The sequence below is a fragment of the Gorilla gorilla genome, chromosome 20 (genome assembly GCF_029281585.2).
Source record: "Gorilla gorilla gorilla isolate KB3781 chromosome 20, NHGRI_mGorGor1-v2.1_pri, whole genome shotgun sequence".
NCBI classification, from domain to species: Eukaryota; Metazoa; Chordata; class Mammalia; order Primates; family Hominidae; genus Gorilla; species Gorilla gorilla.
Window position 1 is genome coordinate 10,624,886 of NC_073244.2, and position 12,598 is coordinate 10,637,483.

The 12,598-nt window shown below is 50.6% G+C and overlaps 1 protein-coding gene across 2 annotated transcripts in view; it reads right to left on the reverse strand.

The window, feature by feature from the left end:
* Positions 1 to 3,684: 3,684 nt before the first annotated feature.
* The window catches only part of PLIN3 (perilipin 3), a 29,660-nt gene continuing 20,746 nt past the window's right edge, over positions 3,685 to 12,598 (reverse strand). For both annotated transcript variants that reach the window (XM_019016066.4, XM_063701987.1), the window contains 2 exons: positions 10,007 to 10,132; positions 3,685 to 4,879 (listed from right to left, as the gene is read on the reverse strand). In XM_019016066.4, the coding sequence (XP_018871611.2) occupies positions 4,535 to 4,879; positions 10,007 to 10,132 (471 nt within the window). In that variant the 3' untranslated portion in view covers positions 3,685 to 4,534. The remainder of the gene's footprint in view (positions 4,880 to 10,006; positions 10,133 to 12,598) is intronic.

Here is a 12,598-nt window from a genome sequence, read left to right on the forward strand (position 1 = left end):
CAACACAGTGAGATCCCATCTCTACAAAAATAAAAAATAAAGAAAAAATGAGGGCCGGGTGTAGTGGCTCACGCCTGCAATCCCAGCACTTTGGGAGGCCGAGGCGGGTGGATCACGAGGTCAGGAGATCAAGACCACCCTGGCTAATACGGTGAAACCCCCGTCTCTACTAAAAATACAAAAAAATTAGCCGGGCGTGGTGGCGGGCACCTGTAGTCCCAGCTACTCAGGAGGCTGAGGCAGGAGAATGGCATGAACCCGGGAGGCGGAGCTTGCAGAGAGCCGAGATCGAGCCACTGAACTCCAGCCTGGGCGACACAGCGAGACTCCATCTCAAAAAAAAAAAAGAAAGAAAGAAAGAAAGAAAAAATGAGGCATGGCGGCACGTGCCTATAGTCCCAGCTACCTGGGAGGCTGAGATGGGAGGACCACCAGAGCCCAAGAGGTTGAGACTGTAGTGAGCTATGATCGCACCACTGCACTCCAGCCTGGGCAACAGAGAGAAACCCTATCTCAAAGAAAAAATAAAAACAAGAAAGAAAGATAATATTCCAGTAAAAGTCCAAGTTTTTTTTTACTTTCCCTCTCCACCACCTCCCCTAGAAGCCTCCACCCACAACCCCATCCATTCTGTTTTCCACTTTTTTTTTTCTTTTTGGAGTCAGAGTCTCGCTCTGTCGCCCAGGCTGGAGTGCAGTGACACGATCTTGGCTCACTGCAACCTCCTCCTCCTGGGTTCAAGCGATTCTCCTACTTCAGCCTCCTGAATAGCTGGGATTACAGCTGTGCGCCACCACGCCCAGCTAATTTTTGTATTTTTAGTAGAGATGGGGTTTCACCATGTTGGCCAGGCTGGTCTTGAACTCCTGGCCTCAAGTGATCTGCCTGCCTCAGCCTCCCAAAGTGCTGGGATTACGGCATAAGCCACCATGCCCGGCCTCTGTTTTCCACTTTTGCACACATATCCACAGATCCGTGATCATGATACTGAATATTCTTCGATCTGATTTTCCTTTTTAATTCGCATAGGCCAGAGTTCAGCAAACTGTTTGTTGTAAAGGACCAGACAATAAATACTTTCGGCTGGGCGTGGTGGTTCACGCCTGTAATCCCAGCACTTTGGGAGGCCGAGGCGGGCAGGTTACTTGAGGTCAGGAGTTCGAGACCAGCCTGGCCAACATGGTGAAACCCCCCCCTCTCTATTAAAAATATAAAAATTAGCTGGGTGTGGTGGCACACACCTGTAATCCCAGCTACTGGGGAGTCTGAGGCACACGAATCACTTAGCCCAGGATGCAGAGGTTGCAGTGAACCAAGATCACGCCACTGCACTCCAGCCTGGGCAACAGAGCGAGACTCTGTCTCAAAAAAAACAAAAAAAAAATTTGGACTCAAAGAGTGAAGTTCTCTCCACGGTGCTCATAACCACCACATTTTAAGGTAGCAATGCCTGTTTTGGAATATCATACATGACACATATGTTGACTTGCGAAAGTGTCAAAGATGTATTGACAATGGAATACAGTAAATTTTTTTTTTTTTTTGGAGATGGAGTCTTGCTCTGTAGCCCAGGCTGGAGTGCAGTGGCGCGATCTCAGCTCACTGCAAGCCACACCACCTCCCAGGTTCACACCATTCTCCTGCCTCAGCCTCCTGAGTAACTGGGACTTCAGGCACCTGCCACCACGCCTGGCTAATTTTTTGTATTTTTAGTAGAGACGGGGTTTCACCGCGTTAGCCAGGATGGTCTCCATCTCCTGACATTGTGATCCGCCCGCCTCGGCCTCCCAAAGTGCTGAGATTACAGGCTTGAGGCACCATGCCTGGCCTGAGTTCAAATTACTACTCAGCTATTAGTAGCTGAGGTGGGGCTAAGGGTGAGCTCTCTGGATTATACCTCATTTTCCCTGGAGATAATAGCATCTATCTGATGGGATTGGGAAAAAGATCGGGTGAGAGCCAGGTGCATTGACTCTCACCTGTAATCCCAGTGCTTTGGGAGGTTGAGTGGGAGGTCGCTTGAGCCCAGGAGTTTGAGACCAGCCTAGGCAACATAGCAAGACCCACATCTGTGTGTGTGTATATATATATATATATATATATATATATATATATATATATATATATAATTTAGCTGAGTGTGGTGGTGCACGCCTGTAGTTCTCAGATACTCAAGAGGATGAGGTGGGGCCAGGTGTGGTGGCTCACACCTGTAACCTCAGTACTTTGGGAGGCCGAGGTGGGCAGATCACTTGAGGTCAGGAGTTTGAGACCAGCCTGGCTAACATGGTGAAACCCCATCTCTACTAAAAATACAAAATTACATCCTGGCTAACACAGTGAAACCCTGTCTCTACTAAAAATACAAAAAATTAGCCGGTTGTAGTGGCAGGCGCCTGTAGTCCCAGCTACTCGGGAGGCTGAGGCAGGAGAATGGCGTGAACCCAGGAGGTGGAGCTTGCAGTGAGCCGAGATCCTGCCACTGTACTCCAGCCTTAGCCGGGCGTGGTGGTGCACGCCTGTAATCCCAGCTACTCGGGAGGCTGAGGCGGGAAAACCACTCGAACCTGGGAGGTGGAGGTTGCGGTGAGCTGAGATAGCACCACTGCACTCCAGCCTGGGCAACAGAGTACAACTCTGTCTCAAAAAAGAGCGAAAAAAAAAAAAAGGCTGGCATAGTGGCTCATGCCTGTAATCCAGCACTTTGGGAGGCCGAGGTGGGCAGATCACTTGAGGTCAGGAGTTCAAAGCCAGCCTGGCCAATATGGCAAAACCCCGTCTCTAGTAAAATTCAAAAATTAGCCGGGCATGGTGGTGTGCGCACCAGTAATCCCTGTGGCTGTTGGTTATAGGGAGTGGATTCCTATGTAACATTCATTGAACTGTCCATTTAAGATTCATATACTTGGGTGCATATGAATTCAACTTGAATATGGATTAACAAAGAGAAAGTAACATGTGGTTGGTGATGGGGGAAATGAACCCTCTCAGGACTTAGGGTGGGAGTGAAAAGACTGACAATGATTTGGGCAACAGTCCAGCAGTATTTAGTAAGACTGAGAATGTATCTTCTCCATGTCCCTGGGAGAAGTCCCTGAAGTTCCCCTTCTCTGTAGCTACCGTAGAGAAACACTGTAGATTGTCACTTGGATTTTTTTCCGAGATGGTATCTTGCTCTGTTGCCCAGGCTGGAGTGCAGTAGGGCGATCTTGGCTCACTGCAGTCTCAAACTCCTGGGCTCAAGTGACCCTCCCACCTTACCATGCCTGGCTAACTTAAAAAAAAAAAATTTGTGTAGAGATGGGGTCTTGCTATGTAGCCCAGGTCAGTCTCAAACTCCTGGCCTCAAGCGATCCTCCCACCTCGGCCTCCCAAAGTGCTGGGATTACAGGCGTGAGCCACTGTGCCAGGCCTGCCAGTGTCTTGATCTTGGACTTCCCTGCCTCCGGAACTGTGAGAAATCAATTTCTGTTGCTCATAAATTACCCAGCCTGGCCAGGCACTTTGGGAGGACATGGTGAGAGGATCGCTTGAGCTCAGGAGTTCAAGATCAGCCTGGGCAACATAGCAAGACCCCGTCTCTACAAAATAAATAAATGAATAAATAAATTACCCTGCCTAAGATATTTCTGTTCTAGCAGCAGGGACAGATGAAGACATACACACGTACACACATGGCCTGTATGCAGTTGTGGGTGAAGTTTATTAAGGCAATACTGAATACCAGAGCATTTCAACAAGGCTTACCACACAGGCCCCAGTACCTTTCTACTCTACAGTGAGGCTCAGAAGCTCAGTGTGCCACCCCATCCCCAGGAGGCCCACTTAGACCAGAAATCCCAAGTCCATTAGCTACAGGCTGATATTCAGGGACATCGGTGTAAACACAGAAGTGGGATATGAACTATATCCCTGATTTTTTTTTCTTTTTTTTTTTTTTCAGACTAAGTCTCACTCTTGTCCCCCAGGCTGGAGTGCAATGGCGCGATCTTGGCTCACTGCAACCTCCGCCTCTCGGGTTCAAGAGATTCTCTTGCCTCAGCCTCCTAACTGGGATTACAGGCACCTGCCACCATGCCCGGCTCATTTTTTTCTGTATTTTTAGTAGAGACGGGGTTTCACCATGTTGGCCTGGCTGGTCTCGAACACCTGACCTCAGGTGTTCCACCCGCCTCAGCCTCCCAAAGTGCTGGGATTACAGGTGTGAGCCACCGCGCCCGGCCTATATTCCTGATATTTAACGAGGAAAAAAAATTCTGCGGGGGAGAACTTTCCTGAAAGATATTTTTTCTGGACATCTCTCTCTACTGACTGATAGGGTGAGGCTCAGAACAGGCTTCTTCCAAGCTCAGAGAAGCTGAGAGAGGGGTCAACTGTGTGATGCCCGTTTTGAGAGCCTTAGCTTCCCAAGTGGACAGCACAGAAGAGCTGGGAGGAGTGGCTAGAAAATAAGTTTGAAATGAGCCCCGGGTTGAGGACTCCAGAGCACAGCTGCATTATAGAGACGGGGCCCGCTGAGTCCTCTCCTCTCCCCCTACTTCTTCTCCTCCGGGGCTTTCTCAGTGATTCCAGGGGCAAAGGGTCCCACGAGCCACGTGACAGGTGTGTTCTGGGCCACGTATTCCACCATGTGGTCCAGGGCCTCGCGGGCGCTGGCGACACGTTCGCGGCTCTGGGCCAGGATGCTGCTGGACAGGTCCTGGAAGGAGTGGATGCTGGAAAAGGTGGCCTGGAGGTCCTCCACCTGGCGGCGGGCCTGCTGCACATGGTCCTTCACGTTGGTGGGGAGGCCCTGAATGCTGGACCCCAGGGAGGTACAGGTGGCCTGCAGTTGCTGGGCAATGTCCCGGAACATGGTGAGCGCCCGGGACTCAACCTGCTGAGAAGGGAGATGGGGACACCAATCAGGACCATTTGTTTCAGGAAAGGCGATCGGAGCTGAAGCCAGGGAAAGAGGGGAAGAGGGGTTCTACCACTGACCTTGGGGCAAAAGCTTTCCATAGGCGAAACTTTTTTTTTTTTTTTGAGACGGAGTCTCGCCCTGTCGCCCAGGCTGGAGTGCAGTGGCACAATCTCAACTCACTGCAAGCTCCGCCTCTCAGGTTCGCGCCATTCTCCTGCCTCAGCCTCCCGAGTAACTGGGACTACAGGCACCCACCACCACGCCAGGCTAATTTTTTGTATTTTTAGTAGAGACGGGGTTTCACCATGTTAGCCAGGATGGTCTTGATCTCCTGACCTCATGATCTGCCTGCCTCGGCTTCCCAAAGTGCTGGGATTACAGGCGTGAGCCACCGTGCCCGGCCCTTTTTTTTTTTTGAGATAGAGTCTTGCTCTGTTGCCCAGGTTGGCGTGCAGTGGCATGATTTTGGCTCACTGCAACCTCCGCCTCCCAGGTTCAAGCGATTCTCCTACCTCAGCCTCCCGAATAGCTAGGACTACAGGCGTGTGCCACCACGCCCGTCTAACTTTTGCATTTTTAGTACAGATGGGGTTTCACCATGTTGGCCAGGCTGGTCTTGAACTCTACCTCAAGTGATTGGCCCTCCTTGGCCTCCCAAAGTACTGAGATTACAGGCATGAGCCACCGCGCCCAGACTCTTTTCTTTTAATTAGAAACAGGATCTCACTTTGTCGCCCAGGCTGGAGTGCAGTGGCGTGATCATAGCTTACTACAGCCTGTAGCTCCTGAGCTCAAGTTATCCTCTCATTTCAGCCTCCTGAGTAGCTGGGACTACAGGCACTCACTACCACGCCCAGCTACATTTTTAAAATTTTCTGTAGAGCCAGGATCTCACTAAGTTGCCCAGGTCTTAAACTCCTGGGCCCAAGTGACCTGCCCACTTCAGCCTCCCAAAATGCTGGAATTACAGGCACGAGCCACTGCATTTGGCCACTAGTCAAATTCTTTAAAGGGCATAGACAAATCACCAAAGAAGATATAGGGAGAGCACATGAAAAGCTGTTTGACCTTATAAGTCATTGAGGAAATGCAAATCAAAACCATAAGGAGGCCTGGCGTGGTGGCTCATGCCTGTAATCCCAGCACTTTGGGAGGCCAAGGCGTGTGGATCACCGAGGTCAGGAGTTCAGCCTGACCAACATGGCGAAACCCGCATTTCTACTAAAGATACAAAATGAGCCGGGCGTGGTGGCATGTGCCTATAATCCCAGCTACACAGGCAGCTGAGGCAGAAGAACTGCTTGCACCCAGGAGGCGGAGGTTGCAGTGAGCCAAGATCATGCCATTGCACTCCAGCCTGGGCAACAGAGCGAGACTCTGTCTCAAAAACAAACAAACAAACAAAAACCCCAGAGGCTATCAGATGATACCCACTGTCAGTCAAGAGGCGGAGAAATTGGAAGCCTCGTGTATTGCTGGTGGTATAGTTACTTTGGAAAACAGTCTAGCGGTTACTCAAAATGTTAAACCATAGAATCATCATATGACTCGGCAATTCTAGTTGTGGGTGTGTGCACAAGAGAAACGGAAACATACGTCCACACACAAAGACATGCACACGGGGGCACAGCAAAAAGTAGAAACGACTCAAGTGTCCTTCGGTTGATAAATGGGTGAACAGAATGTGATCCGCCCATACAACAGAATGTGACTCAGCCACGCAACGTCATGGGGCTCTGACCCAGGCCACAGCATGGGTGAGCCCTGAGGACGTCACGCTCAGCGCGAGAAGCCGGACACAAAAGGCCAAACAGGGTGTGATCCCATTTCTATGAAATGTCCAGGACAGGCCCATCCACAGAGACAGGAGGGGATACGTGGTTGGGAGGAGGAGGAAATGGGGCAGTGACCGCTGATGGGAAAAGGGTTTCTTTTTAGGGGCATGAGATGAGATAGGGATAGTTGCGCAATGCTGAGAACCAGCGATGTGTATGCTTTAAATGCGTGACTTGTATGGTATGCAAATGAGATCTCAATAAAACTGTTAAAAAAAAAGGCTGGGCGTGGTGGCTCATGCCTGTAATCCCAGCACTTTGGGAGGCCAAGGAGGGGGTGGATCATGAGGTCAGGAGATCAAGACCATCCTGGCTAACACGGTGAAACCCCGTCTCTACTAAAAATACACAAAAAAATTAGCCGGGCATGGTGGCGGGAGCCTGTAGTCCCAGCTACTCGGGAGGCTGAGACAGGAGAATGGCGTGAACCCGGGAGGCGGGGCTTGCAGTGAGCCGAAATCGCGTCACTGCACTCCAGCCTGGGCAACAGAGCGAGACTCCATCTCAAAAAAAAAAAAAAAAAAGAAAAAAAAAAGCTGTTGAAAAACAAAAAGTGGAAGCCAGGCTGGGACAGCCTGGAAGAACTTTCTAGGCAGAAGTTGTAAACCATCCAGGGAGAACATAGCTGAAATCAGGTCCTTGAAAATTTCCTTGGCCAGAGAGTGAGATGAGCACAGGCAGGGTTCGAGACCAGCCTGGCCAACATGGTGAGACCCCATCTCTACTAAAAATACAAAAATTAGGCCGGGCGCAGTGGGTCAGGCCTGTAATCCCAGCACTTTGGGGGGCCAAGACGGGTGGATAACTTGAGGTTAGGAGTTCTAGACCAGCCTGGCAAACATGACAGAACCCTGTCTCTACTAAAAATACAAAAAAATTAGCTAGGTGTGGTTGCGGGCGCCTGTAATCCCAGCTACTTGGGAGATTGAGGCAGGAAAATTGCTTGAACCCAGGAGGTGGAGGCTGCAGTGAGTCAAGATCACGCCACTGCACTCCAGCTTGGGTGACGGAGTGAGACTCTGTCTCAAAAATAAATAAATAAATAAAATTAGCTGGGCGTGGTGGCAGGTGCCTGTAGTCTCAGCTACTCGGGAGGCTGAGGCAGGAGAATCGCTTGAACCCGGGAGGCAGAGGTTGTAGTGAGCCGAGATCATGACATTGCACTCCAGCCAGGGTGACAGAGTGAGACTCTATCTCAAAAAAAAAAAAAAAAAAAAAGGCACACACTGGGAGGTAGGGTTTTGCTCAGAGCCCTGGCAGCCGGAGGACTCTGGACTTGAGCCAGGGATTATGGGAGAGTGCCCACGTGAGAGATAAGATCTGGTTTTTTCATTTGAAAAGCCATTCTGGCTGCTGTGCTTAGCAGTCGGGGAAACAGGAGACAGTTTTAGGCAGCAGGTGGTCTAGTTCTGCCTCCCGAACAATTTGCATTTATAGAGATATTCACGATATCTTTATACATGTCACTTTTGTAGCCCTTACTACGTGCTTTTGATATGATCTCATTTCACTTTTTAAAAAATTGATCTGGGTCCGGGCACGGTGGCTCACGCCTGTAATACCAGCACTTTGGGAGGCCAATGTGGGCGGATCACCTGCGGTCAGGAGTTTGAGACCAGCCTGGCCAACATGGCGAAACCCCATGTCTACTAAAAAGTACAAAAATTAGCCGGGCGTGGTGGCGCACGCCTGTAATCCCAGCTACTGGGGAGGCGGAGACAGGAGAACCACTTGAACCCAGGAGGCAGAGGTTGCAGTGAGCTGAGATTGTGTCACTGCACTCCAGCTTGGGCGACAGAGCAATAAATAAATAAATAAATAAATAGGCAGGGTGTGGTGGCTCACGCCTGTAATCCCAGCACTTTGGGAGGCCGAGGCGGGCGGATCACAAGGTCAGCAGATCAAGACCATCCCGGGTAACACGGTGAAATCGCATCTCTACTAAAAATACAAAAAAAATTAGCTTGGCCTGGTGGCGGGCACCTGGAGTCCCAGATACTCGGGAGGCTGAGGCAGGAGAATGGCGTGAACCTGGGAGGCAGAGCTGGTAGTGAGCTGAGATTACACCACTGCACTCCAGCCTGGGTGACAGAGCGAGACTCCCTCTCAAAAAATAAATAAATAAATAAATAAATAAATAATTGATCTGGGGTCGGGTGTGGTGGCTCATGCCTGTAATCCCAGTGCTTTGGAAGGCTGAGGTGGGAGTATTGCTTGACACCGGAAGCTCAAGACCAGCCTGGGCAACACAGTGAGATCCTGTCTCTACTAAAAACTAAAAAAAAAATTAGCCAGGCCTTGTGGCACATGCCTGTGTTCCCAGCTACTTGGGAGGCTGAGGCGAGAGGATTGCCTGAGCCTGCAATGGCGAGGCCACAGTGACCTGTGATGGCATCACTGCACTCCAGTCAGGGCAACAGAGTGAGACCCTGTCTCAAAGATAAATAAACAAATATTTCAAAAATTGATATATAATCCACACACCCTAAAACTCGCCCTTTGAAGTGCACGATTCATTGGTGTTTAATATATTCACAAGGTTGGGCACATGCTACCTTCATCTAATTGCAGGACATTTTCTGTTTTTTGAGACAGAATCTCCTTCTGTCGCCCAGGCTGGAGTGCAGTGGTGCGATCTCGGCTCACTGAAAACTTCCTTTGCCCCTGGGGAGCTTAAGTGGGTGGTGGGACAGGCAGCGAGACCCATTAGAGAACACAAGAGGCCAAGGCTTGAGATACAGTGGAGGGGGCCGGAGAATACTAGTCAGAAGTTGCTGCTAGGGGCCGGGCTCAGTAGCTCACGCTTGTTAATCCCAACACTTTGGGAGGCCGGGCAGGGCGGATCACTTGAGGTCAGGAGTTCAAGACCAGCCTGGCCAACATGGTGAAACCCTGTCTCTACTAAAAATACAAAAAAATTAGCCAGGCATGGTGGTGAGCGCCTATAATCCCAGCTACTAGGGAGGCTGAGGCAGGAGAATCACTCGAACCCAGGAGGTGGAGGTTGCAGTGAGCCAAGATCATGCCATTGTACTCCAGCCTGGGTGACAGAGCAACACTCCGTCTCAAAACAAAAAAAAGAAGCCATACCTATGCATGCCCAAGAGGAGAAATCAAGGCAGGCTTCCTGAAGGAGGTGTCATTAGCTTCCAAAAGCAGGTGAGGCTAGGGAAATCATTCGAAGCAGGTAGGCCCATGAACCAGAGGTGTAGAGAGTGGCATCGGGACTCCAAGTACCCCAGGCCACCCCCCAGTCCCTCATGGGTACCTCTGGCTTGGGCGGCTCCTTCTCGGGGCCCTGGAGCTGCTTCTGGTTCCAGCTGAGCCACATCTGGTGCAGCTTCTCCTGGCCTTCCACCAGCTTCTGATCAACGCCTTGCTTGACAGTTTCCATCTGGGGCAGGGGAGAGAGAGGTGAGGGAAGGAGACTCCCCTGGGAGAGACGGGATTCCAGAAGGAACCCAGGGAATCCTTCCATCATCTGACTTACATGACGGTCTAGAAAAGAGAAAGGGAGGGAGGGAGGAAGGGTTTCCTGGCTACGGTGAGCTCTGGTGCCTTTGGTTTAATCATTGACATACTCAGGCTCTGTGTGGTTGGTGCAAAGAAGGGCTGCACATCCCCTGTAGCTCTTCCCATTGTGTCAATTTCTCCTGCGCTTACAAGGGAGCCTGGACATGTGGCTGGCTTTGGCCAATGGGACATGAGCAGATGGAACTAGCAAAGGCTTAAAAAGTGCTTGCAGGCCGGGCATGGTTGTTCACACCTGTAATCCCAGCACTTTGGGAGGTCGAGGTGGGCGGATCACCTGAGCTCAGGAGTTCGAGACCAGCCTAACCAACATGGTGAAACCCCGTCTCTACTAAAAATACAAAAATTAGCCAGGTGTGGTGGTGCACATCTGTAGTCCCAGCTACTCAGGAGGCTGAGGCACGAGAATCGCTTCAACCTGGGAGGCGGAGGTTGCAGTGAGCTGAGATTGCGCCACTGCACTCCAGCCTGGGTGACAGAGCCAGACTCTGTCTCAAAACAACAACAACAAAAAAAAAACAAAAAAAAGTGCTTGTAATGAAATATGACTCAGCCTTCCAAAGGAACGAAGCAGGCTGACTTCTGCAATCCCAGCGCTTTGGGAGGCCAAGGGGGTTGGATCACTTGAGCTCAGTAGCTCCAGAACAGCCTAGGCAACACAGTGACATCTCATCTCTATATATTACATAAAGTTTAAGAGAAAAGAAAAATAGTCGGCCGGGCGCAGTGGCTCACGCCTGTAATCCCAGCACTTTGGGAGGCCGAGGCGGGTGGATCACGAGGTGAGGAGATCGAGACCATCCTGGCTAACACGGTGAAACCCCATCTCTACTAAAAATACAAAAAATTAGCCCAGCGTGGTGGTGGGCGCCTGTAGTCCCAGCTACTCGGGAGGCTGAGGCAAGAGAATGGTGTGAACCGAGGAGGCGGAGCTTGCAGTGAGCAGAGACTGCATGCCACTTCACTCCAGCCTGGGTGACAGAGCGAGACTCCGTCTCAAAAAAAAAAAAAAAAAATGCCGGGCGCAGTGGCTCACGCCTGTAATTCCAGCACTTTGGGAGGCTGAGGTGGGCGGATCAAGAGGTCAGGAGATCAAGACCATCCTGGCTAACACTGTGAAACCCCATCTCTACTAAAAATAGAAAAAAAAATTAGCCAGGCGTGGTGGCCGGCGCCTGTAGTCCCAGCTACCAGAAGGCTGAGGCAGGAGAATGGCATGAACCTGGGAGGCGGAGCTTGCAGTGAGCCGAGATCGTGCCACGAAAAGAAAAGAAAAATAAATAAAGAGGAATGATGGCAGACATATGCTCCAAGATGGGTGCACCTAAGAGACTGCAGTGAGCCATGATCATCCACTCCAGCCTGGGCAACAGAGTGAGCCCCTGTCTCTGGAAAAAAAAAAAAAAAAAAAAGGTCATTAAGGTAAATGAAGCTATCCATTAGGGTGGGCTCCAATCCATAAAGGGCTGGGCTCCTTAAATAAGGAGATTAGAGCTGTGCCTGGTGGCTCGTGTCTGTAATCCCAGCACTTTGGGAGGCTGAGGTGGGTGGATCACTTGAGGTCAGGAGTCTGAGACCAGCCCAGCCAACATAGTGAAACCCCATCTCTACTAAAAACACAAAAATTAGCCAGGCATGGTGGCAAGTGCCTGTGATCCCAGCTACTCGGGACGTGGAGGCCCAAGAATCACTTGAACCCGGGAAGTGGAGGTTGCAGTGAGCTGAGATTGCACCACTACACTCCCGCCTGGGCAACAGAGCGAGACTCCGTTCAAAGAAAAAAAAGAGATTAGGACACAGACATACACAGAGGGAAGGGACGACCACGTGAATGCACGGAGAGAAGATGGCTGTGTACGAGTCAAGGAGAGAGGCCCCAAAAGGACACTCTGATCTTGGACTTCCAGCCTCCAGAAATGTGAGAAAATAAATATCTGTTGTTTACATTTCCCAGACAGTGCGAATATTTTTTTTTTTTTTTTTTGAGATGGAGTCTCACTCTTGTTGCCCAGGCTGGAGAGCAGTAGCATGATCTCGCCTCACTGCAATCTCTGCCGCCCGGGTTCAAGCGATTCTCCTGCCTCAGCCTCCTGAGTAGCTGGGATTACAGGTGCCTGCCATTGTACCTGGCTAATTTTTGTATTTTTAGTAGAGATGGGGTTTCACCATGTTGGCCAGGCTGGTCTTGAACTCCTGACCTCGTGATCCACCTGCCTCAGCCTCCCAAAGTGCTGGGATTACAGGCATGAGCCACCGCACCTGGCCACAATTTTTTTTTTTTTTGAGATGGGGTCTTGCTCTGTTGACTAGGCTGCGGTACAGTGGCACA